The sequence below is a fragment of the Sturnus vulgaris genome, chromosome 8, assembly GCF_052056855.1.
Source record: "Sturnus vulgaris isolate bStuVul1 chromosome 8, bStuVul1.hap1, whole genome shotgun sequence".
NCBI classification, from domain to species: domain Eukaryota; kingdom Metazoa; phylum Chordata; class Aves; order Passeriformes; family Sturnidae; genus Sturnus; species Sturnus vulgaris.
The window spans coordinates 36,122,732-36,149,690 of record NC_142250.1 but is presented as its reverse complement, the minus strand read 5'-3'; the positions used below and the strand labels follow the sequence as shown (position 1 = coordinate 36,149,690).

Below are 26,959 nucleotides of genomic sequence, written 5' to 3'. Positions count from 1 at the left end.
AAAATATTCAGGTGCTCCAAAGGATGTCACACAATTAGGGGATGTAAAGGAAGACCCACCAGAAGAAAAAAAAAATTAAAATCAGACCATCTGTGAATATTTGTGTCTTCTGCAGGAAATTTCATCAGGGCCTAATTGCATCCCTTTGGCATCGTGTTGACAAGGAAAAAGCAATTTAGTGGGAGGCTAAAATTCCGTGAGCAGACATGGCAGTGCAAGCGGGCACAGCACCAGGGAGGAGCTGGATTTTAATGAACATTTCTGCAGATCAAATGGCTGCAAGTCAGGGATTTTCTTGCTAGGAACCATTTGCAAGGAATTGGAGATTAATTTAAATGAGTGCTTATAGCCAGGCTATAAAATAAATAGAATTATTATACCTGTTGGACAAAATGACCACATTTTCTATTAGTGCAGGAATTAAAGATACTATTAGGCTGTGTGATCCCAAAATTAATTAGTCATGAGACAAAAATGGGAAGCCAAGTTGTACAATAAAGTTTTTAATATATTATTTGGGCTGAAGGGATTTGCTGGAAAGAAAAGAAATATAAATAAATTGAGCAATTGTGAAATAAAGTTGTAAAGAGAACTTCATCCAATCTGCCACACTCACGTCCATAATTGATGATTATATTGATAATTTGGCCTCATTAGTCCCCAGCTCTGTGTCCTCCCAGGATGCTCCAAGGCCAAGTTTATGCCACTTGTGTTTTCCATTAAGGAGCTGGAGCCAACAGCCTGGGGCTGATTTTTTTGTTGGCTGCAGAAAACAACTCAGGGTGATGCTCTGGGATAGAGAGCTTCAGCCAGAAATCCAGATTTAAACTCCAGGAGTGGGGATCTGAAGGATGAAGTGTCTTGAAACCCAATTTCAGACCTCTCCTGACAAGGTCTGAAGGGAATTTCTGCTGGTGAGAAAGGGGAGAGGATGAGAAACGAGGCTGCTGTGGGATTTGTGGCCATTTAGCAGCAATTTAATTCCCTTGACAGAAGGAAAACAGAAGCTCTATCAAAAAACAAATTTTAAGAGGTGGAAGGCTGAAATGTTGTGCAAAAAATAAGACAAATAATCCCACATTTACCCCAATAATGGGATAATCCAATATCCAACAGGGACTTTTCTTCCTCCACTGCCCAGGTGTCTTTTCCTCTCTCTCCATCACGAATCAAAGCCCTCTCAGCAGTGGCAGCTCCTTGGCAGCCATTTCACCTCTGCTTCCAATTTTCCAGAGATGCTGCAGGGCCTCCCACAGCTCCTGGCTGGCCCCAGCCCCTGCATCCCTTCCTTGGAAAGAATTATTCCAGCAGAATGGGTGGGAACTTCACCTGGAGCAATTCCAGGCACTCTGCTGCTCTCTGGTACAGAGAGCCTCAAGCTCAGGGAATAAATGATAGGAAAAAAAAAAGCAATATTTGAACACCAACATTTTATTTTTGGGTATTCCAACGTGCTAACCTTGGTGGCAGCTCAGTAAATTGGTCTCCTCGCTGGTGGAGTGGAACAAAAATTTAGAATTCCTGGAAAAAAAAAATCAGAAAATCAGCTGCAGAACAGCAAAAAAAATGACACAGGCCCAGGATTTCTGTGGCTGCAAACACACCTCAGCCTCAAAGCACAGGAAAAGCTCTTCAAGGTAGGAATAATTGGGCAAGCTCAAGAAAATAAATTATAGGAAAAAGCAATGTTTGAACACCAACATTTTATTTGGGTGTTCCAACGTGATGCCCTTGGTGGAGCAGGGTGGATCACTCTTTTTGCTGATGTACTGGAGCAAAACTTGTAAATTCCTGAAAAAATTAGGAAATCAGAGGGAGGACAGCAAAAAAAACTGACTCAGACCTGTGATTTCTGATGCTGCAAACACACCTCAGCCTGAAAATACAAGGAAAACTCTTCAAAGTGGGAATAATTGGGCAAAAGCGTGAGGCTGTGTAATATTCCAGCAGTAATTAATTTAATGACTTCAAAGGGGTATTTGTCGAAGGTTTTTCCATTTGGAATCTAAAATTAGGAATCTGTAGGAACAGATTGAAGTGTTCAAACCTACAGCTCTTTAGAATTGTTACAGAAATTGCAAGAAGTGAGAGCCTGCCCTGCCTGCTCTTCTCTCCATCTCCACCTCAAGGGGTTGTTTGAAACTCTCCCCACCTTGAAGCAGCTTCAAAGCCACGTTTTATTAAAATGAAAATATTGCAAAGGCTGTATTTTCCATTTCTTAAAATGCCAGGAGTGTTTTTTGCCCCTCACTCTTCAATGAACTCCACTTGAACACTCAATTTCACTATTGAGTCATAAATTAAAACATTTTAACAGCAAAACAAATCATTTTAAAGCTGTGCCATCTTTTAGGGTATGGAGAAAAGACACCTTGAGAGATTTTAAAGGTTTTAGTGGAGCTCTGTTATTTAGGGAAATGCAGACAATGACTTCTGGAGCGGAAAAACAAAAAGGAAATATCTCTGTAATATCAAGATTTCATTTTAAACCCCTTTATTCTACCAGAACGGACTGCAAACTTTCCCACCAAGGATTTTCCAGCTTGGAAATGGGGAGAAACAGGATAAACAAGAGTCAGATGCTCAGGGAGCTGCTGCCAGGATGGGTGCCCTGGGAGAAGTTGTAAAAGATAAACTTTCCCATAGAAGGATTTATTTCCCATCAAAACTTAATGCTGGATAATTTCTTAATAATTCTTTATCTTTGAGAAAAAGCAATTTCAGGGCTGTCCCTACAGCTGCCATGGGAGCAAGGGGTGTTCCCACTTCCCAATTTCTGACTAACCTGGAAGTTTGAAGCCATTTCCTCTTTTCCAGGAATTTCAGGACTTTTTCCAAAGAATCCAGAGTGGACACAATCCACAACCCAAGGGATGCAACAATCAGGATTTTGCACATTTGTGCTGATTCCAATGTAGTGGCTTTGGGATCTTCCACTTATTTTAATGCCCAGTTAGAAATACTCCTATTTTTTCCCCTATTTTTCCCCCCTATTTTCTCCCTATTTTCCTCCTATTTCCCCCCTATTTTCCCCTATCTTTTCCTGCTATTTTTCCCCTATTTTCCCCCCAGTTCCTGCTGGCTGTTGGGGTGAGAGGATTGAGCTCCAAGGAGCTGGATCTCATTATTAATTAATAATGAGCACATTAATGTGGAGCTCCTATTCCACCTGCCTGAGGGACAATATCCCAGCTGTGATCCCACTGACATCCACAGCCATCCCATGATGGAAGTTCTGAGAAGTTCTGGGCATTTCCTGGCAAGAAATCCACCGTGTTTACTTTGTCTTTCCAAAGTGCTGTGGGGAAAAAAAAAAAAAAAAAAAAAAAAAAGGTCAGAGAGAAAGAAGAAATCAGGAGATGGAATTGTGCAAATCCACCCCAGCAGCACTGGGCAGGGATCCATAAAAATGGTGCTCACACCCCTCTCTTCCAAGGAATTCCAGAGTTTTCCAAGGAGTTGTTGCAATCATTTTGCACATCAGTCCAGCTTCACATTTCTCAACCCCAGCTCCAATAAAATTGATGCTTTCTCCCATTTCCCTCCTCCAGTCCTAAGGTACAAACAAATCCCTGTTTCCATCTGAATGCTGGCTGCAAAGTGCCAGAGGAAAAAAAAAAACTGGGTTTCACTCTTAATATGCTATAATTTGCTTTAATTCCAATTTATCTATCATAGAAAAGGGAGAGGCAACATTGGCAACACGTGGTTTGATCCTGCACGGAATCCATGGACTGACCCTGCACATCCTGGAAGTTTTGGGATCTTTTTGGAGCCAAAACCAGCTGAGGGATGAAGCAGCTGAGCTCCTGTGCAACCAGAGACTGAAAATGGAAATGAGGGAAGGATGTCAAGGCTTTGTGGATGCACCACAAAGGTCAGGCCCAGGGAAAATCCCAAATATCAGCAGCACTTGCAGCCAGCCCTGCTGCCAGCAGTCAGTTGGTTTTAAATGAAATATTTAAAGAGAACACAGCGTTTTTAAACCAGCAGCAGTGAAGCATTGCAGCTGCAGCAGAATTGGGGATATCTTGCAGTGGCTTCACCTTGAATTTCCCTGGCTGCTGCTGAGCACAGCTGAGAGCTTTGAGCTGGGAGCCAAACCCTGCTGGAATCCCTTGGGAGAACAGCCCAGAATGCCAGGATGGTTTGGGTTGGAAAGGACCTGAAATCCCTCCCATGGGCACGGACACCTCCCACTATTCCAGGCTGCTCCAACCTGGCCTTGGAAAATTCCAGAGATCCAGGGGCAGCCCCAGCTGCTCACAGGGAAGAATTCCTCCCTAACCTCTGATCCTTCTGGAACTGTGGACAAAGCATCAAACCAAGGATTGTTTGGGTTTTTTTTTTTCCTTTTTTTTTCTTTTTTTTTCCCCACGTAAGAACGTGTTTGCAACATGAAAGAACAGATGTGCACGAAAAGTTTGTTTAAAGGCTTTCCTTTGGTGTTTTTGGCTCAAAGCAAACGGATTTCAACAGGAGGGAAATACTCACATCATCCAGCTTTAAAAATGCTGGGTAATTTCATGTAGCAAAGGATCGCAGGTCTCTCTGCTGCCCCCCTGGCTCATAACAAATGAATCTGATTTTTCTCTTTGGTTGCTGTCAGGGCTGAGTCAGGAGCAGTGGGGGCAGAGTGGAGAAGGTGCTGATGAGGAAATATTTTCTCTGAGTCAGAGGAAAAGCAATCTCTTCTCCTTTCTCTCTCGAGATGAGGTGTGTCCTGTCAAAACTGCAGCTTTAATTCCAGGTTTTATGATGTTCTTACAGGTAGCTGTGAGGGGAAAAAAAAAAAAAAAAACAGACAAGGAATCATAGTCTAGGTAGAGAATAAACCTCAAGGTGACAAGCAAGAAAAAAGCAAATTATGGTCTCATTTACAGAGCAATTCCCTGAGCCACAGGAGAATTTCAATGATTTGAGCCATAGCAATTTGAGCTGAGTCACCAAAAACGAAATCTAATTGAGTCAGGTTGAAAAGGAAGGGAACTCCAGGCTGTTGACCACGCTCTGAGTCTCTGCTGTTCAGTGGTTTTAAATTCAATTCAGCAGAATTGAAGGAGCTGAAAAATAATTCCCTGGAAATTTTTACCAAGATAAACATCAGTTCTAAAACACGGAATTTTTTTAACCAGATTTCACAGGGGACAAGTGGCACTGCTGATGGCAGGAGGGCAGGTTTTAGATCACTTTATTCGAGGAGATCCTTGGATTATAAAGTCTTGGACTATGTCCTTTGGAGAATAGAACTGTTGGATTCATGAACCTGGAGAGGTGGATCAGCCAAACAGAGCCTTCCCATATTTCTGTGGTTAAACTTTAACTGGGTTCTGGACAGAAAATGAGGCAGGTTTCTTATTGTTTTATAGAAATAAGAAATTTCCCTTTATTCCTTGGAGCTTAAGTCAAATCCTGACTGTTTTCCACTATGTTAATGGAACATTTTGATTATTTAGGAATAAAATTTAAATATATTTTTTAATTTTATATATATTTATTTACATTTATATTTACATTTACATTTATATTTATATTTTTATCTATATTTATATTTATATTCATCTTTTATTTACATTTATATTTATATATTTATATTTATTATCAATAATGGCCTCAAAGATATCATCAAAGTCTCAAGTAGTTTGGAAAATAAAATAAACATCACAAGACTATAAAAATAAAATCCATGGATTTCAAATCTAATTACTGCTTCAAAGTCTGGGATCCAAAAAATCATAAAACCAGAAAAATCTCAGTACAATAACACTGCATTGCAGAATAATTTTTTTTTTTCCCCAGGTATTTACTCCTGCTGAGAAATTCTTGGCTATTTCAAATCCATAAAAAATTCCAGAATCTCTCCTTGTCATCACAGGACAAAGCAGGGAAGCTTCAGGACAAGAACTCCACAGGTTGATCCAGCAGCACTTTTGAAGCAGATTGTTCCCTAAAGGTTAATTAAAAATCTCTGGATGACCCAGGAGCAGGATAATGACATTATAATTAATAGAAATAAAAGCTAATGGAATTTCTGTTACTCTACACTGATAATAAATTATTAATTTATATTCCAGGTTTCAGGCCAAAATCATGGGGACTGAGTTTATCTCAAATTCTTGAAATTTGGCTTTTCATTCAGCTGTGAAGGTTCAGTTTGAAATCGTGTTCTTTGGTCATTGTTTAGGTCAGCTGGGGGCACAAAAATGAATATTTTCCCTTGGTTTATAGTCCAGAATAGATTTTTTTCCTAGGATTTCTCCATGCTCATATCCACTACTCCCCTGAAATGAAGCCCTGCTCATGGTATTTGTTTCCTTCATGGCAAAAAGCAAAAGGGAGTTATTCTGTGAAAATACATGGAATTTAATTAGGAATTGGAGGTGCTTCTTAGAAAATAACCTATTGACAGTAGCTAGAATCTCCTCATCCCACCAAAACCCACCCCAGCACAATGTTTTCTGCAATTTAAATCATTTAAGAGGTTTCCCAAAATGATGGTTGGGTTGCTCCTTAGGCAAGCTGGGAACGTGAATGGAGAAGGAACATTTCACAACTTTATCATAACACATTAGAGAGAGATTAGATATGGACTGGCAGATTCCAGCCTGGCTGTCAGGATCTTAAGAAGGAAAAAAAAAAACAAGAATTCAGAATATCCCAGGAGGGGCTGGGAAGGTGCCAGCTCCAGGCTCTGGGTGAACCCAGGGCTGGGATCCGGGGAGTGACTCTTTGGCAAGGACCATAAATCATCCCTGGACAATTCCACTGGAGCCTTGGCCAGGCTGCTTTGGCTGTCACCATGGTGACACCTTTTCCCCAGAGCAAAGTTCAATGATTCTACATTTTTATTGCCACTGCTGTTTGCTTAAAGTTTACCAGAACCACTCTGTGTGCTCGGACAGCTCCGAGGAGGAATCACCCTCATGGTAAACGGCATTAAAGAGAACCAAATCCTCTGAACTGGGAAAAAAAAAAAAAAAAAAACAGTGCAAAGATGCCATCCAGGAAGAAAACCTCCATGTTTGCCTCTTCTTTTTGTACCTGTGTGTGCTCCTTCGTGCTGATCTGCGTGGTGCTGGCCACCCCGCAGTGGGTGAGCAGCCAGGTCCGCTTCTCGGGCACCATCTCCAACGTCACCATCAGCCTCAGGTACGGCCTCTTCACAGCTACCTGTGAGCAGTTCGTGGAGGCAGGAATCCAGGTCACGGAAGACACCTTCCAAGGTAAGCGCTGGCACAGCTGGAAAGGGATCAGAGCATCCCAGACTGGTTTGGGTTCAGAGAGAGCTTAAATCCCATCCAGTGCCACCCCCGGCCTGGAATTGAGGTGTTTGTGCAGGTGCAATTGCAGGAATAAACCAGGCTGGGGAAGAGCCTGCTCTGTTAGGATGGAGGTTTAGATCTGCTGTGCTGGGACATCTCACAACAGCCTAAAAAAATACGAAATTATTTCTCAAAGCATCTTAAAATCCCAGATTGGTTTGGGTTCAGAAGGACCTGAAATCCCACCCAGTGTCACCCCTGCCATGGCAGGGACACCTCCCACTGTCCCAATGTCCAACCTGGCCTTGGGCACTGCCAGGGATCCAGGGGCAGCCACAGCAAATCTGGGCACCCTGTGCCAGCCCTTATATCTAATTTAAATCCACATCTCATATTTCAAAACGACTTAAAACATTCTGAGATGGACACGCCTGTCAGCGGCACGAGTGAGAAGATCTAAGGTTTGGGTTGGATACTGGGAAGGATTTGCCTGGCCTTGGACACTGTCAGGGATCCAGGAGCAGCCACAGCCTCCCTTAGAAATCCATTCCAGGGCATCATCATCATCCTCACCTTCCCAATATCCAACCCAAACCTAAGATCTTCTTACTCGTGCCACTGACCAAGGTATCCATCTGACAATATTTCAAATGAAAACACAAATTGAAGTGGGGGATTGAAGTGGTATAAAAGAAGACCCCCCAAAAAGCACAGAAATTCAACAACTTATCACCTGTGATCTTGGCCTGCACCTTGGAACAAGAGAAAAAAAAACCACAAAATGGGAGCTTTCTGTCAAATTGACTTTGATTTTCAGAAGTTTGGCGAGGAACTCACCACTTAAGAGATTTACAAACCTAATTCACTTTCCAGGGTTTGGGTGTTTGTTTTTTTTTTTTTTAATTTAATGATGTTAATTTATTATTTTGACTTTCAACATTTTGCCACCTACTACTAAATTAGCACTGTTTTGATAGAGAAAGGTTTGAAGGTTGCTGCAGGAAAAAGAACAAAAGACACAAAACAACACCCGAGGGCAGATAAACCTGAAAGCTGCTGCAAGGATCAAGGGTTTGCACTTATTTTATCTGCCTTGCTGCCTCATCAAGTTCAGAGCAATAATGCTGGGGACACATGAGAAAGGGAGAAAAGCCACTCAAAAGAATGCTATCAAAAACATGAGCAGGTCAAATAATTTTGAAATATGAGATGTGGATTTAAAATAGATATAAGGACTGGCACAGGGTGCCCAGATTTGCTGCCCCTGGATCCCTGGCAGTGCCCAAGGCCAGGTTGGACATTGGGACAGTGGGAGGTGTCCCTGCCATGGCAGGGGTGGCCCTGGATGGGATTTAAGGTCCCTCTGAACCCAAACCAATCCGGAATTTTAAGATGCTTTGAGAAATAATTTCATGTTTTGTTAGGCTGTTGTGAGATGTCCCAGCACATCAGATCTAAACCTCCAGCCTAACAGAGCAGGCTCTTCCCCAGCCTGGTTTATTCCTGCAATTGCACCTGCACAAACACCTCAATTCCCACGGTGGCAGAGCTGGGTTACACAAAGCAGTGCCCACGTTGAACTGGATTCCATTTCATTCACGTTCTCACCAAACCCTGAGCACAGCAGCATTCCCAGCAAGGGGTGGAGCTTGGATTGGTATCGTTACCTAACAAGTACAAAAATCCCAAAGTATTCACTCTTACTTCATTACAGTCACAGCAGATCCGTGAAAGTGATTTTTTAGAAGAGTAAATAATAATAAATCAATCAATCAAATCATTTCTGTGTGGTTATAGTTGGCTGAAGGCCCAAAGCTGGGGCAGCTCTGGCTGGTTTTAATCGGGCTCCGTGGGAAAGGTGGGGCTGATGGCAGAGGAGGATCCAGGCTGGCTGCAGCCCAGGGATTGTGCCCTGCCTTTGTCTGAAACAGCTCCCACAGCCCAGTCCCAAGGCCTGGGTGTTGCCACCAGATCGATTTTAATTAGAATTCATCAAAGGAACTCACAACACTCTGGTATCACTGAAGGGTTTGGGGTCTCTGCACGTTCTGCATTGGTGGTGTTGGGTTTTCCCTCACCAGGTTTGGGGTTTTGTGCTTATCATTTATCAAATGTTGAGAGAGCATTTACAAAAAGTGATCCCAACTCTCCCCATCAGTTATTTAGGGATGAACAAAACGAGTGAGCTTCTGGATTTGTGAGTTTCCTTCCACAGCTGCTGAAGGAAAGTGATGCTTTATAAATAATCTAAATTTGGGTTTGCCCACATCTCTCACTGGTTCTGTCAGGCAGGTATCCAGAATGAGAAGAACTGACTTTAAATTAATTCTTAGGCTCTATAATAAGCATGATTATCATGTTTTATACTATTTGCTAAAGAATTTGCTAAAGAAATCTTTACCTGGGATAGTGAGCAGGGCTGGCACAGGGTGCCCAGATTTGCTGTGGCTGCCCCTGGATCCCTGGCAGTGCCCAAGGCCAGGCTGGACATTGGGGTTGAAGCACCTGGGACAGTGGGAGGTGTCCCTGCCATGGCAGGGGTGGGAATGGATGGGATTTAATGTCCCTTCCCACCCAAACCAGTCTGTTCTATCATTCTATTCTATTCTATTCTATTCTATTCTATTCTATTCTATTCTATTCTATTCTATTCTATTCCACTCTCTATATAATTGAAATAGGAAAAATACTTCCTAGAATTCCATACATTCTTCTTTATATTCATATCCATTTATATTCCTGTCCTCCTAAGACAGGAGATGCATTTTCTTTGCTGATATCCATAAATAAATGGATTTCCAGTGCAATGGAGGAACTTTCTCCATTCCAGCATTTCAGGCATCAGCAAGAGGAGTTCTGAACATCCCTTTAAATCACAGCATGATTTAAAAGCAGCTGTGCCCTGCCTGGGGGCTCTGCTGGGCGCCCCACGTGCATTTCTGAAATGGCACTGTCATATTTGGGTGTGGGGAAAGAAGGACAATCCCTGAAGGGTAAATCAAAGTCAAGAACTTGGGGATTATTTTTAGCAATAGCCCAGGTTGACTTTAATCAGTGGCTGTTCAAAAGCAGATCATCAACAGGGAAAAAAAAAAAACAAACCAAAAAACCAACCAACTCATTTCTCTAGAAACCACAACATTCAAGGAAATTTCCAAGCACAAAGATGAAAGACAAAGGAATGTCATTTGTGGCAGTGGAGTGCCCAGCCAGGGTGGCTCTTCCCCAGCCTAAATAGAGCAATAAATCACTGCAGCCACTCCTCAGGCTCCAGGGATGGCAGAATGCAAAAGTTATTTAATAACCGGGCTCCTCAGAGCCTTCCTGAGCTCTTTGGATTATTTGTCTCAGAGAGGAACCAGCTATGAGTAAAATGTCTGTCACAGAAGTTTGGCTTTGACTGGTCCAAGCCAAACACCAAGAGGTTGAGCCAGGCTTAGGCAGAACCATGCCCAGAGAATCTGGAATGTCAGGATTTATCCAACTGCTGGCTAAGGAATTATTTCCAACTTTACCACGGCACAGAGGAATCATTTCACTTTCTAACTTCCTAAAATACACGACAAAAACTTGGAAATTGCTGGAATTCATTCCTGTTCCCATCAGTTCCCAAGGATCTCCTGAAAAGAAGGAAGCTCTGTTGAACTCTCCTCGGGATTTTTTGTTTGTTTGGGCTTTTTTCAGTGATTAATTCCTGATGTGTCATGGGTGATTGTAGAGCTGGAAAAGCTGCTGGGAAGGTTGACTAAGCTCAGTGAAATTCTACCCAAACATGTAAGGATAAAGGATGAAAAATAAAAGAAGATACAGGAAATTAAGGAGAAATCTGACCAAACCCTGCTTTCATTCTAGAACTGTTGTTTTACACAGATCCAGAGGTTATCCAGCTGCAGGTTACCACTCAAAATATTTGAGTTTGATCCCACTCAAACAGATCAGCTGCTGGAGATTCCTTCTGTTTGCACAGACTGCTTTATTCAGGGATTTAAAAAAAAAATCAGCTGCCATGAAAAGAGCATTTTCTTTCAAGCCCTCAGCCTTGTGCTGTTGCAGACAGGGCTAGGACAGCTGGAGGCTGCCAAAATGCCATCCCCTAAACTGCAGCTCAGTGGCAGAGACAAACCAGATCAATTAGGGGGTGCAAGAGGTGTAGCCAGGCAGTTGTGGAGATGTTCTGAGAGATAAAATTAAGTGAGGCTGCCAGAGGGGAAATTACACCAGCCTGTCTGATTTAGCTCCAGACTGATTTCTTCCCCAAGAAATAGATCACAGGTGATGGCCAGGCTGCAAGGCTGAGTGCAGGTACAACCTGCTCACTTCCATTTCATTGAGTGATATCCCCTGGATGCCCTGCTTTCCTTTTCTTCCAGGAAAATTGCTTAAATTTACAACTGATTTCCATAACACATCCTCAGCTGCCAGTGCCTCAAGCAGAAATTAACTTGTACTGCAGTATTAGATAAAATGTGAGAGGAATTCTCCTTTTCATTCCTTGCCAACAGCTCTTTTTATTATGTTTATTCCTCTTTATGGGGCTTTTACTCTTCTTTTTTTTTTCCCTGCTGTGATTTCTCCCAGTTATGCACTACCTGAATATTCTGCAATAATGGCTCTGTTCAAGAACAGCACACAAAGGGAATTTTCCTGCAGAAATCTGTCTCTCACAACATCTATTTGAACAGAGCTCCAAAACATTGTCAGTATATTTGTTACAACATAAAGCACATTATAGCTGCTATATTTTCAATCTGTAAATTGAGAGGAGGAAAATAATTCACCTCAACAAAATAACACTTTGAGGGTATCACATTTGGGGTTCTCTTGTTACCAGCAACTTAATCGAGGAACTGGAAGGATTTAGGCAAAAATTGGTGACAGTTCTGAAGGGTTGGACCACAAGAGCCATAGAATTACAGCAGGGAATGATCTGGGAATAAGGAGAGGGGGCAGGATTTGGGATCATGTGCCCACAAACCCTCCAGGAACCCAGTCCTGTCCTTTATTTTAAAAGAAAGGAACCAGCCCTGCCTGCTCCAAGTTTTTCCTGCAGGGCACAGACACAGATGCAGTCAGGGGGATGAGCTCAACCATCCTCATCTGCCCATGGGTGACCACACTCACATTTATTTGTCCTCCAAATGCACCTGGCCCGCCCAGGCAGCAGCTTTATGAGCTTTGGGGAGCTTTTTCCTGTCAAATTTATTGCATGTGAGGTACTGCCGCTATTTTAAAAGGAAATACAACTGGAGCAGAATTTTAAATAGGCATTTGTGGAGGTGACCAGACACTGGCAGAGGAACACCCAGATTTCTGATCCAGTTTAGGCAGAAAATTCCTGTCTGGCCTCATCCAGAGGGAATTTTTACAGAAGTATTAAGGAGCAGAAGTTTGCTACCCAGTTAACTGCAGGATTAGCAGGCAAGAATTTATTTCAGCCCAGGTACCTTCACCCCATGTGGGATTTGGGTTCGTTGCTGTGTCCAAACCTCCTGCACTTCATCCCAATCCCTTCAGATCAGCCAAACCTCTGCTCATTAGCTTTTAATTACAGCCCTGGCAGGAACTCATTCGGTTTTCCAAACCCATCAGACTGGGCAGGGCAGGTTATCACAGAATCGTGGAATATCAATGTTGGAAAAGCTCTCCAGGATAATCGAGTCCAACCTTTCAGCACATCCCCAAATGCCACAGCCACCTTTGGCACATTTCCAGAGGTGGTGACTCCCTGTTCCAATGCTCCACCACCCTTTTGCTGTGAGCAAACTTTGCCAAATCCCCAATCCAACCCCTGTGGCACAAGCGGAGCTGTCTCCTTGATGCCTTTTCCAAGGAAACACAGGGAATAAAAGCAGCTCTAATTAATGCAGGGCTCTCAGGGACATTGACAAAATGAACAATGGCCACCAGTTTTTCAGGCATTGATGAGTTTGGTAAATTTGCATATCAGGGGTGAATCCTCCAATTACAGCTTCAGGTAATGAAGTCATTTACCCTCGGTTTGCTCCCCCATAATTCACTTTTATTGATGCTTTCCTGGCCCTGAGGCTGTAGGGTGTCCTTGATTTTCAGACCTAGGGGGATTGTTTTGTCTGACCAAAATAAATTGTATAGGGCTTCTATAGGGTTTTTGATAGGGTTTTCTATAGGCTTTCTGTAGGGTTTATATAGAGTTTATATATATATATAGGGTTTATAGAGAGGTTTTTTTATATAGGGTTTATAGAGAGTTTATATAGAGTTTTCTATAGAGGTTTCTGCAGAGTTTATATATATAGGGTTTATATGGAGTTTTTTTAATATAGGGTTTATATGGAGTTTTTTAATATAGGGTTTATATGGAGTTTTTTTATATAGGCTTTATATAGAGGTTTTTTTATATAGGATTTATACAGAGTTTTTTTTTAATAGGGTTTATATAGAGTTTATATAGTTTTCTATAGGGTTTATATAGAGGGTTTTTTTAATATAGGCTTTATAAAGAGTTTTTTCAAAATAGGGTTTATATAGAGTTTTTTATATAAGGTTTATATAGAGTTTTTTCATATAGGCTTTATATAGAGTTTTATATAGGGTTTATATAGAGGGTTTTTTTTAATATAGGGTTTATATAGAGCTTTTATATAAAGGTTTTTTATATAAGGTTTATATAGAGTTTTTTTATATAGGCTTTATATAGTTTCTTAATATAGGGTTTATATAGAGTTTTCTATAGGGTTTATATAGAGGGTTTTTTTATATAGAGTTTATATAGAGTTTTTTATATAAGGTTTATATAGAGTTTTTTTATATAGGCTTTATATAGTTTCTTTATATAGGGTTTATATAGAGGGGGTTTTTTATATAGGGTTTAGATAGAGTTTTTTATATAAGGTTTATATAGAGTTTTTTTATATAGAGTTTTTTTATACAGGGTTTATATAGAGTTTTCTATAGGGTTTATATAGAGGGGTTTTTTTTAATATAGGGTTTATATAGAGGGGGTTTTTAATATAGGGTTTATATAGAGGTTTATAATGAGGGTTTTTTCTAGAGAGTTTCTACACTGAATCAGGGCAGGATTTGAGCTCTGGGGAATCTCAAGGCCCGAGGCATCCCCCTGTCCCTGACCCTGTCCCTGTCCCTGACCCTGTCCGTGTCCCTGTCCCGTTTCAGTGGCGGATGCCCTGGGCAGTGGCAGCAGCAGGAGCCTCAACATCGCCACCATCGCCCTGCTGGTGCTGGCCCTGCTCAGCTCCCTGCTCAGCGCCGGCTTCACCTGCACCAACGCCGTCAGCAACCCCTACCAGACATTCCTGGGAGCCGTGGGAGTCTACACCTGGAATTCCGCCTGTGGTGAGTGCTGCTGGGTGCTGAAATCCCAATATTTTATATGGGGCTACGAGCTGGAAATGCGTTCTGCTCCCTGCGTTTGTTTTGTAACTCTGCCCGCTGGCACGCCTGAAAAGCCACCTTTTGAATATGATTAAAATGAATTCTATAATAATAATAAAAATAATATTTTTAGGGAGACAGAAGTTTGGAGGGGTGAGTCGTGGCAAAAAATTAGTTCCCTCTTTCATAAAAGTAAAAATCACGGGTGAAAATAGGTTTAAACATTCCCTAAGCATGAAAAAAAAAAAAAAATTTAAAAAGAAGTCATTAGAGCTGTAAACCCATCCAAGAGCTCCTGGAGGTGGAAAAGCCACATTCCTGCTTGGACTGAGCCTGGCTGCTCCCAACCCTCCCTGCCCTGCTCTGGCCAAACTCTCACACTCAGTCACCCTCCAGAGGATGAGTTCCTCTAATAATAGGTTTGTACTTGAATAATTTCCTTTTAAGACATCTGACTACAGAGTGCTTCAGCACGGCTATTTTATCCTTCAAAAGCTTTTTGGGTCCAGGGAAACGTGTCCCCAGCAGCACCAGCCTGTCCTGGGGATAAAACCAGACCTCGGTGGGAAGGGAACAGTGCAGATAATCTCAATTATTACAAGTACAGGTGGAGGTGTGAAAATCACCCATTTTTTTAACATAGATGCTGAAACAACTGAGAAACAATTAAAATAAAAAGCTTAATTAGACAATGATTCCCTTCTGAGACAAGCAGATTATTGCCTCATCCCACGGGAAGGATTTTCCTGAGCCCAGCACCAGAACCTGTGAGCTCTGACTGAAATGAAAGCTGAAATTTGGGCCGGCCAAAAGAAATATTGGGGTGAACATAAATTCTAGTGTTGGCTGAGGGCTGTGGTAACTTTTAACAGTCCTGCAAGTGCTGTGACCTGGAAGTTCATTTTGCTGTGGGTGTATTTTTATGGGAAATTACACATGATTTAATGTGGGAGGTCATCTTGGAGGTTCCTAATTCTCCTACCAATGTTCTCCTGAATAATAAAATGAAGCTGTTCCAGCGTGAGCTGGGGTAGGGTGAGGTGCCTGGAGAGAAGGAATGGAACTGTTCCACCAAAGTTCAGACATTACAGCTCTGTTGGCACAAGGAAAGCAGAGATTCAACAGCAATATTCAGATAAATGTCAAAGGAACTGAACTTTTCCATTTGGGAGGCTGTAAGAAATAGAGCCAGATCGAATGAGACATCACATTTTGGCTTATCCCACACTGATCCAATAATTCAAAGTTGTGAAGAAAAGGAATTTTTCAAGTCTAAGCTCTTGGGCCAACCCTGAGCACAGACCAGGCTGCTCAGGGCTTTATCCAGTTGTGATATTTATCCAGCTGTGATAGATATCTATCCAGCTGTGAGACTCCCCAGCCATTAATTTGGGCTCATATCAGACATTTACAAATCACCAAAGGTGTGAATACACAATACTCATCAGCACTAAATTAAATGAAAAAAAGTTGCATTAAATGGCATTATCTAAAAATAATCAGTGAGAAACTAATAATTTTAGATTATATCATTGATTATATCAAAACACCTGTCAGATACTGTTGGGTGGGGCAAAAATGTAAATGCCCCCACAGTTTGCTAATTACTAATACTAGATAAGTATTAAATACTCCTTAAGCATTAAAAAAAAAAAAATTAAGATATTATCGGGATAAATTTCAAGATTTAAAAAAATCAACATTTTTCAAGATAAGTTGATATTAAAACCTCTGGTCTAGGACAAGGATTAAAGCAGACTATAAATCACTACACAAATAGCACTATAGTTCCTCCTGTAAAATTTCTATTTTTCTTTTCCAGGAGTCCTCATCCTCTTAGCCATGATCCTGTTCCCTGTGAATGTGGAAGGAAACAGGCTGTCTGAAGATCTGGCCCGTGGAGGATGTTCCATCCCTCTGCAGACAGCCCTTGGATCCAAACACAACTATGGATATTCCTACTGGATCATGCTGCTCATCCTTTTCCTCAACATTGCTTCTTTCATCATCATCTATTTCTATGACCATGCCAGATATTCCAAGAAGAAAGAGCAGGAAAGACCCATTGAAAATGCACCAAAGGATGTTATTCTGTTTTAAGGACACCTTGGACAAGGGGGTGTGAAGGAAAATGATTTTAGTGTGGACAGCAAATTTCTGTTTGCTCTGAACCGTGGGCACACTTCAATTCCCAGATTGTTTTGAGGACACCAAACCACTTTTGGGTTTAGCTGCTGTGATGGGCCTAGCAGGAAGATCAAAGCCATTGTTTTAATTAAATCCCCACTAGTGTGGGGTTTGGGATCTGGAGGGACACAGACTGCAAACACCTGGATCCCTTGGGATCAGAAATGGTCCCTGAGCTGCTGCTGCTCCCTTTTCTCCTTGCTCTCCTCAGGGATCTCCTGCAGGTCTGGAGGCTCCTGGGCACGGGAGCACTTGTGGCCAAAATCCCTGGAGAGATGTCACAGCCCTGTGGAGGTGGCACCTGGGGACACAGGCAGTGCTGGGGAATGCTTGGACTCGATGGATTTTCCAACCTGAATGATTCAACAATTCCATGACAGCAGAGAAACCCCCGTGCCTGCAGGTTATGAATGCACAGAAAATCCCGTTTGACCTTTGAGCAGTGCCAAGAGCAAAGGGCAGAGCCACACCTGGGGCAGGTGTGCCCAGCCCCTCTCCACTCCTCTCTGCCTGGCACAAAGTGCCCCCAGCTGGGTTATCAGAGCTGATTTCTGCCCAGGGCCATCCCTTTGCCCAGTTTAAGGAGCATTTCGTGTGCTCACAAGGACTGCAGAACTGCCCAGGAGTGGGGGAACTCCCTTCTCGTTCCTCCCAGGAATGGCACCTTGGGGCAGATCCAAAGTGCAAAATCCTGCTCAGAGCACGTGTGCACCGTGGTCAGAACTGCTGCTCCTTTGCCCCTCACCTCTGCAGCCTGCAGAGACTTTTTTATTCCTTTAAAAAGAAAAAAAAAACTCCTTTTCCTTTCCAGTGTGACTTTTCAGTCATGCTCCATATCTGTCCTGTGATACAAGAGGTGCTTGTGGAGATAAAAAAGCATTTTGAAGAGGGGATGAGGAGACACAAGAGGTGAATCCTCACTATTTATGTCAGAAAAAGAAAGTTTGGAGATGAAAGCAGCCTGCACTTTGTGCAGCTGTGCTCTTTTAAAAGCACAGGGATTTTCCTTCCCACTTAAAAGGGTGATGAGGGCAGAGTGGGGAATAAAATAAAAATAAAAGAGGGTTTCCAAAACTTGAGGGGAGGCACAGGTCAGTAAAATCAGGGCTGATCCTTGCTCTGTGTGCCTGGAAGTGCCGGGTAGGGCTGCAAACATTATGGTGGAACCAAACATTGGCCAGGTTTGCTTTGGGTGCAAAAAATTTTCACATTTTCAGTGTTGGGCCCAGGCAGCATCCATCACACAGCACAGCTCTGCTCAGAGTGACCTGGTGGAGGGATGGAGTTGGAATAATACAGGAGAGGAACAAGAATTCCAGGTCTGGAGAGCTCAGAGTGACTGGTGGAGGTGTGGATTTGGAATAATATTCCAGCTCTGGAGAGCAGGAGCTTCCCCTTGCCTGGGAGTTTCTGCTGCATCTGAACACTGAATTGGGAAATAAAATAAACCCTGCTTTTGGATGCCTGTGGCTCTGTTAAAATCAGTCTGGAGCTCTCTTGTTTCCCTGCAGACACCAGAAAGTCACCTGGAACGGGGACTCAGCTGCTCTGATGTGACTACAGATCAAAGTCACCCACAACACTAAAAAAACCTGATTTAAACGGGAGTTCAAGTTACAGGTGACCAACAAAGCTACCTCAGGATTCTTCCCTGGATGTTTTATTTCCAGTTGAGGGCAGGAATTCCCTCCCCAGGCACCAGGAGCTGCTGTGTGGCAGATGCTGCTGCAGGGATGGGGCTGAGGAGCATCCCCACATTGGGGGATGAACCCCCCCCCAACCCCAGCGAGGCACAGCAGGAGTGAACACACAGAGCTGTCACCAACTTCTCACCCGAAAATTCCCTAAAACACTTCCCTAAAATCCCCTGCCAGCGCTGGGAAGCAGCAGCAGGGCAGTGTGTGCAGTGGGGAGTGATAATTTATAATTTACAGAGAAGCTCTGGCTGCTCCTGGATCCCTGGAAGGGTCCCAGACCAGGCTGGAACACCCTGGGATAGTGGGAAGTGTCCCTGCCCCTGGAATTGGGTGAGCCCAGGGTCCCATCCAACCCCAAACCATTCTGGGATTTATTTAATCCTGATTTCAGCCTCTCCACCCTTTCACCCCCCACCCCAGGGCAGGCAGAGGAATATTTATTTCCAACCCTCTGATACCCCTGGAACAGAAATCGTTAGCTGTGTCTGTGATCCTGGGCTTGATTTAGAACATCGATTGTTAATTCCAGCAGAGGTTTTTAAGCAGCAGGAGCTGCTGGCTCTTTAGTGGAATAGCTCCTGGGGGACAGGGATTGCTTTTATTGACTGACTCTCTTTGCCTCTGGCTAACAGCAAAGCTGCACTGGCTCTTGGGTTGGTTTTTTTTTTCCCTATAATTGTGAATTAACCAGCTCTGGATGCTGTCGAGGAGCTGTGCCCACATCAGAAATTATTGCATGTGCCTGTCTGGAGCTTTGCAATGTGTCTTATTGCTGCTGGATTTTAGGGTGACTGTTAATTTACCAGGTATTTTTGAGTTTAAATGTTAATTTACCAGGTATTTTTTTTAGTTTAAATGTTAATTTACCAGGTATTGAGGATCCTCGGTGGTTTCAAGGAAAAGCTGCCTTTATTCAGCATTTCTGCTGTATGCTGTAACTTTTATCCAGGGTGAAACTTTGAGAGTGAACTAGAAAGCTAGAAATATATATATAAATATTATAAATAAAATCACAGAAGTAGAGGATGGTAGGGTTGGAAAGGAGCTTAAAATTAATCTCATTCCATGGGACACCACTATCCCAGGGTGCTCCAACCCCTTGGACTCTTCCAGGGATCCAGGAGCAGCCACAGCTTCTCTGGGAACCTGTGCCCACCCTCACAGGGGAAAGATTCCTTCCTAATCTATATCTTAAATCTCTCTTTAATCTAAAGCCATCCCTCCTTGTCCTGTGGCCCTGGAGAAAGCAAGCTGAGGATGTATGGCCCACTTAATGTTATATACACTTGTTTGAAACGCTGCAACTCAATCAGGATCACTTTAGCAGAAGCACCCAAGTGATTTATTTAACACCTCAGCCCCCGGCAAGGGATGGATGTGGAAAATTACCTGGCACAGAGAAGGTGGGAGCTTGATTTTCCTTTCAGGAGCGCTGACAGTGCCAGCTTTTCCCCTTCCCACCCGAGGGGGAACTGCTGGGATTTGTGTTCATTACGAGTTTAAGTGCCCTGAACAGCTCCATTCATTCCCAGGCAAGAGCCAGGCCAATAATTCCTTTCTGAGCTCCTAAAACCTAATGCAGGCTTGGATTCGGTTACATCCTATTTTTTTCCCCTCCTTTTTTTACTTTGTTTCCCTTTTTTTTAACCTTACCTTTTCTCCCTTTCCCCATTTTTTCCCCCCCTTCCTTCAGCCTATAAGTGGCTGAAATGGGGATGCACTCTGCCTGCTGGCACACCTAAAAACCATCTTTTAAATATGATTAAAATTAATTATATAATAATAAAATAATATTTATAGGATAGTATTTATAGGGAGGCAGCAGTTTGGAGGAGTGAACCATGGCAAAAGTTATTTTCTGCTTTTTCTGCTTTCTCCTTCTGCTGAGCTTTTGGTTCAGCAGATTCCTGGACAGTTGGAATTCCTGTTGTTCATCCCTGTCCTGGATGGCTCCTGAGCAGCCTTTTCCCTTCCAGGACATGGGGAATTCCAGAGTTTTCCTATTTGGAAATTTAATTTAGAGCAGGAGTTTCCAAATCCAGGCAGTTCCTGATAACTGACCTTTGTTATCTCATTATCCAACCCAACCTTGGGCATTTCCAGGGATGGGACACAAAAATCCTGCATCACCCAATTATCCCAGAGAATTAATGAGTCTTCCAGGAATTTAGGAATTTTCTGCTGGAGGAGCAGTTCCTGTGATGCCCAACATCAAATCAACCTTTTGGAAGAGAAGGAACTGAAAAAAATGAAGAAATAAAATCCCACCAAACAGCATTCCCTGGAATAACTCAGCCCGTGGAGTTTTCCCTTCCTGCTCAGCCTGTCCTGGTTCTGAAAAGGGAATTTTGCCGGTAAAGGAGGATCCTCCCACCTTTTTATTCCCATTTTCCTGCCGGCTGTTTGCTCCAGGAGCCATGAGAGGGCAGCAGGCTCCTTCCTAGAATTCCTTGGCTTTGCACTCCTGTTTTTTTTTTAGTGCAAAGTGACCGGTGAGAAAGGCAAGGAGGGACGGGGGGAACTTTCTTAACTCTCCGTGCCGAGGAATATTTTATTTCACCTCCTTAAGACTCACAGAAAGAAAAATTATTTCCCAATTTACATTAATTTTAAGGCTCTAATTGACATGCCAGCTCCGTGGGAATGAGCACAAAGGGGTGGAATGGAGTGGGGGGTTCCTGGGAAAAGTTTCTGGCTGATTCCCAATATTATATGTAATAATAAGAGGAAACTTGCCCCAAAAAGCCCGGAGGAAAGTGAAAATACAATATCTTTTAAAAAAATTAATCAGAATTGACAAAGTTATTGGTTAATAACGGTCAGAAACACAGATTCAAAAAGAAAAGGGGATTTTATACAGCACAAATCTGACAAATAAGGATAAAAATACTGAGTTTTGCAAAGGTAACCAAGGCAACGCTCACTTCTATTTCTTGATCGATACAAGTGAGAGCAAAACCATCATCTCAAATAAGAATAGAACCATATCACTCACAAATATTTTATAAACATGGTTATTTCTTCCCAGGGTATAAGAAAGAGAGAAGGTATCAGTGGCAGATGCCATCAATTAAAGCTGCCTTTGTTAAATCTCCAAGAAAATAAAATGGAACCAAACACAAGGAGGAAGCTGCTGCTGGCTGGGGGTGTCTGAAAAAAATCAAAATTTCCTTTCTAAAGGAGGTTTCTGAGCAAATAAATTGATATTTTATTGGGCTGCCATAGAGGGAAGAAAGCTGAGGATTCATCTCCATCCATCTCCATTTGTCATTCCTGCCTGGGAGGGGAGCAGGGCCCCAGGTTTTGCTCACAGCAGATTTTTTTTTTTTTTCTCTGATTCCACCTCAGGAATCCCCATCCCCTCCTGCCCTCACAAGCTGAGACTTGCTCCAGTGCCCACACCCCCTGCATTTTGCAACAAACTTTTTGATTTTTCCAGCACTTTGCTGGAAATGAAACTTTGAACAGGTGAGAAAACACAAAAATATCATTCAAAGCCACATTGAAATGGCCACATCAATGAAGATTTAAATGTTATTTTCAGCCTCTTCTGTTACAACTATCACGGAGCTCCCTGCAGAGCTGAAATTATATTGGATTTTAAGAACACCTCTGGGTTTAATGGGAGATAAGGAATGGGAAAGGATCCTACCAGCAATAGGGAATTCAAATTATTTCTCTTCAGCCAGAGGGTGACTCCTCCTAATCTGGAAATAACTTCCATTACTGAAAACAAAGGAAAAGGAGCTGCAGCTTCTGGTTAATTCTGGGGGGACTCTTCAGTTATTTTTTAATGAAATGCAGGGTGAGAAGAGTTTTGATGCAATTTATTGCCCAGGTAAGGCTGATGGGAAAATGCAAAATGCAGGAGAGAATCCAAGTCCTTAATCAGAGAGGGTTCAGCAGGTAAAGAGAGTCAGGTGTAAGAAAGGGCAGCACATTCGATTTTCCTCAAAAAGATTTTTAAAGGAGAGGCAGGGAACAGAGCCTTGACCTTTTCTGTAGATAATTCACTTCATCCCTCTTTTCTCTAAGGAAGATGTCATCACTTATTCCAAGAAATGTTCCCTGGCGTGGACTTGCAGGAATAAAGCCCAGAGGTTGATTCCATCGTTTATATTGATTTATTACACCTGTCCAAAACAATTTCAAGAGGAAATTTTTTTTTTTTTTTCCCTCTGGGAAGCTCTGAAGTCCCAACCGTGCCCTGGCAGGGCTACAGGAAGCCTCTTGATCATCCAGAAAATATTCCCTGGCAATTCTGAAAACCCCAAAAAAAAGGGAGAGACCAACACACTTTTTTTTGTCCATGGACCCGTGCCTGAGATGAATTTTGATGCAAATGTGTTCATCTGAAAGTCATAAAGCAGCTTGAAGAAGGGTTTAGTTTGGATTTTCCTCCCCTGGAAACCACAAGCAGCTGGAGCTACTTGTTAGTGTTCATTCAGGCTAAGAGCACTCCCATTCTCATCTGTGAGTTTTATTTATTTCCCCAGGCTGGGAGAAAAGATCCCTCAGATGTGATCACAGAGGGGATAAATCATCTCAGTGATTTAATTACGGCTGGCAAAATTCAACCCCCGCATTTTCAACACTCGAAAGTTCATTTTTTTTTGCAGCCTGAAACTTCCATAAATAAAAGTGGGACATGTCTTGGAATATAAATTTGGAATAGAAATGTTGAATTGTTGCTTTTGTCCAGGGGCTGAGCCTCCTCCTCCCCCAGGGACAGGTACAGGCTGGGCAGGGATGGGGAATTTGCCTGCAGGGATTCTGCTTCCTCCAAATCCCTTTTTTTTTAGAGGAAAATATTGAACATTCCTTCCTGGATGTGGCAGGCAGGTTTCTGTTGGAAGTCCAGCAAATAAAAGGGCTCAATTTGTCAGTGTCAGGAATCTTTTTATCCTTCAAGCAGTGAAAAGCTCCCAGCATCCAATGGTGCTGAAATCCAAGATGGGACCAGATGGGAAAAGTCTCTCCATCAATTAAAAAAAGGATCCACTTTCAAAGAAGAAGGTTGAGGGTAAGAGATGAAAATCTGTTCTGAGCAGTGAGATGGACATTATTTAAATTATTATTATTGAAATATTTCCAGTAGGTTAATGAACTCCTAAATGCCAAACAACTCCAACAGAACATGAATGTGTACAACTGCAATGGAATGGTTTGGGTTTTGTTGTGTTTTTCCAAAAATTCTCTGTTCTGTTGGGTTTGATCAGACCCAGCTCTTCCCAACCCCATTCTTATTTCACACCCCAGTGACCTGAGGAGCCCTGAGGTTTCTCTGTGAGTCCCAGGAATGAACAGTTGGTTTTTACAATCCCATTGCTGCATTTTATCCCAATTTTACAGTTCTGGAGAAGTCCTGCTGATTTTCCCATCCTGGATGTCTTGTTAGGAGATACCAAATCTCCTTCAGCTTTGTTATAAATCTGACTCAGAAGAGTTTTTCTTGAGTTCCCAGATAATTATTCCCAACAAAACCCACACACAATTTATCAGCTCAGCTCTCAAACCCCAAATGCTCATCTCAAACACAGAAAATAGAATATTAAATGAAATTAAAAGAAATCCTCACTCCACTCCCAAGGCACTTTGGAGAGCTCCCAGTGGAATTAACACCTCTGGAAATGCTCCACGAAGTTTTAAGGGCACAAATGGTTCTCACATTGATCCCCAAGAATCTCAGCCTGCTTGGAAAAAAACCCTTCAGGGAGCAAACACATTTCAGGGCAGTCAAACGGAGCAGTTGAAGACTTTAAAACAAACGTGACTGCAACCTGTAAAAAGTCTCCAGAGTGTTTAAAAAAAAAATAAAAAAATATATATATAATAAAGGATTTACCCCAGGGCACGGGGTTTTCAGGTAAATGTGAGAACAAGAGGGTTGAAAGGAATTCTCTGCCTCCAGGATGGACACAAGGGTGGGAAATGAGAAATGAAGACATTGCCGAGGTCACCGAGGTGCAGGCGAGGGGTGAAAGAGCACAGGAAATTCTGGAAGGGAGCAGAAGCACCCAGGAATGTTGTAGGGTCAGGATTTGGGGATCAGCAGAGCTCTGTTCCCAAACCCCGCATTCAGCTCTGCCGGGGGATTTAAAATTTAAAATTCGTTAAGCCACGGGTTGTGTTTCTGCTTGGAAATCCCTTGGTTTCGTACCCAAAACTCTCTGGCTGGTCAGAAAATAAAGAATCCTACAAGGAAGTCAGCGTTTGGTGGGGAAACAAAATATTCTCTGCAAAGCTGGGGTTGGTGCAGGGAAATGAACCAAAATTAGGAGGAAATAACCTAATTAGGAGGAGCCTACAGAGAATAATGCAGGGAATGGGGGAAAATGCACCTCAAATTCCTAGGAAAAGGAAAAATGCAGAAAAATGCACCTAAAATTCCCGGGGAATGGGAAAAATGCACCTAAAATTCCCAGTCAGAATTTGTTCATCACAAAAATCAGCACAAAGCTTAAAAACATAGAAAGCCATTTTTCTTTTCCCCCTGCTGCAGGATAAAACCTGTCCAAATCACAGTGAAAAAATAAAAAGAAAAAGAAATAATTGTCTCATTGTAGCAGGAGTTTGGTTGAAAATCTCTTTTTTCCTGAGATTGGCACATTTTGATGTTTCTGCAGTGACAAAAATACCACTGCAGGCTGAAATAAGTGTAAAGACACTTCAACACAGCTGAGGTAAAGAGGAAAACAAGTAAATAAATAACAAAGTTCATTGGGGCATAAATCCAGAATATCCTGAGCTAAAACACAAGAATTTAGAGCCTCACTTGCCTCCTCCTGCCCATCTCCAAAATGTGCTTTACCCTCTGGTTCTGGAATTCTCCCTCTGTCTGTAGAGAAATGAGAATTTCAGCCCATGTGGGGAACATTTGGACAAGCCAAAAAAAAAAAAATAAAAAAAAATCAACATTTTTTTAAGACTCACAGGTATTTTGCCTGGGGAAATTCCCTCTCCATGTTGGCACTGAGATCTCTGTCAGACATTTCAAACCCCACCAGGGGCCAGCAGCAATTATTCCCAAGGGATTTGGTTTCTCCCCAAAGGTTTTGGCAGCAATTAAGTGACCTCAGGTCTGAATTCTGCTCTTCCCCTGCAGTGACAGGTGATGGAACAGCAGAGCAGGAGGGGCTGAACAAAGATTCTTTTTCTTGCTCCCCATAGCAGCTTTTACTGAGAAATAAAATTCTTTAGGAACTTCTAAATAAGTTGGGGAGGAGCTTGTGAGAAACTGAATTTCCCTCCCAAAAAAATAAAAAAATAGAAAAACCACAACAAAAAAAACCCCAATAACAGAACCAAAACAGTAATAACAATAGCAATAATAATGACAATAATGATGATAATGACAATAATTCATAATAAAATAATGTGTTAAACACCCACCTCTGTCAGGACTGAGCTCTTCAGTTTCCTGGTCCTGGCTGGAAGGTTGAAATAAAGAGAATTCCTGATTTATCCTGTGCCATGGATTACACACTGAATATTCCTTTAGCCACTCTTTTTTCTCATCACTTCTTCATAAAAAGCTTTTCAAGCAGGGAAAGAAATGCAATACAAATGCACTAAAGCACAAATATTTCTAGTTCTGACTCCTGCACTGGGCTCTCCACCCAAAAATAAACTAATTTTCCAAAAAAAACTTCTTCAAATGGAGCTGAAAATTCACCATTTGCCATGGCTGGAGTTGCTCTGAGGGAGAAGCAGCAAGCACAAGGAAGGGATTTAATATCTTTGATTATTTAATTGGCAGAGGCAGATTTGGGGAGGGAATTGGAATTGTTGTTCTCCCAGCAGGTGATTCCAGGTTTGAGGAGCACGGGTTACAAAGGAAAGCAGAATAAATCCCAGCTGCACCTGTGGTTAGGGCTGATTTTTATACATCAGCAGGTGAATCCTTTGCCAACTAATTAACAAAAAAAAAAAAAAATTAAAATTCAAAACCAATCCTTCTATGATTTTTTCCAAACAAAGAAAACACGAAGCACAAATTTACATCCCCACAGCCAATGGATTCACTGCCAGCAGATTTTTAAGAGAATATTCTCAGCTGAAATTTGACTTCACACTCTTTTTAGGACATTTCAGTTTTGATCAATCATTCCAGAATTCTGATAGTACTGGACACCTAAAAAAAAAAAAAAAATAGAATTATTCAGAAAAACAAATGAGAAATGCCAGTCCAGATCTGAGGAGTTTTAATGCACATCCATAGTGGGAATCTGCAAAATTCTCTTTAAATTGTGGTGCTGCTGTCAAAGAGATGTGGCTGTAGTTGAAATATTTGTAACTCCAGAGTTTATTTGCTGTAGGGACAAATCCTTGCCTGGGTGGATGGCACAAAATTTGTGCAGCCTCCTGCTCTAAAAGGATTAGAAAGGATTTTTCTTTCTATAAATAATTTCCACCACTCTGCTTTTATTTGCTCAGAATTTG

At 42.2% G+C, this 26,959-nt stretch overlaps 1 protein-coding gene and 1 long non-coding RNA gene across 2 annotated transcripts; one reads left to right on the top strand and one right to left on the bottom strand.

Moving 5' to 3' along the window:
• Positions 1–1,413: 1,413 nt before the first annotated feature.
• Positions 1,414–26,632, bottom strand: LOC148223063 (uncharacterized). Its single transcript, XR_015805212.1, has 5 exons — positions 25,910–26,632; positions 7,042–7,239; positions 4,495–4,774; positions 3,174–3,298; positions 1,414–1,521 (listed from the first exon to the last, which is right to left on the bottom strand). It is a non-coding gene; the product is annotated as an uncharacterized LOC148223063 (long non-coding RNA).
• Positions 6,995–18,246, top strand: CLRN3 (clarin 3). The gene is made up of 3 exons (XM_014879637.2): positions 6,995–7,223; positions 14,415–14,594; positions 16,456–18,246. The coding sequence occupies exons 1-3, from the start codon at positions 6,995–6,997 to the stop codon at positions 16,731–16,733; spliced, it is 687 nt and encodes a 228-aa protein (XP_014735123.2). The 3' UTR covers positions 16,734–18,246.
• Positions 26,633–26,959: the final 327 nt, after the last annotated feature.

Excerpts from the sequence above, each read along its gene's own strand:
- CLRN3 (XM_014879637.2), top strand. The coding sequence starts at position 6,995 with ATGCCATCCAGGAAGAAAACCTCCATGTTTGCCTCTTCTTTTTGTACC. Across the intron at positions 7,224-14,414 it reads CACGGAAGACACCTTCCAAG|TGGCGGATGCCCTGGGCAGT; the intron begins GTAAGCGCTGGC and ends GTCCCGTTTCAG. Across the intron at positions 14,595-16,455 it reads CACCTGGAATTCCGCCTGTG|GAGTCCTCATCCTCTTAGCC; the intron begins GTGAGTGCTGCT and ends TTTCTTTTCCAG.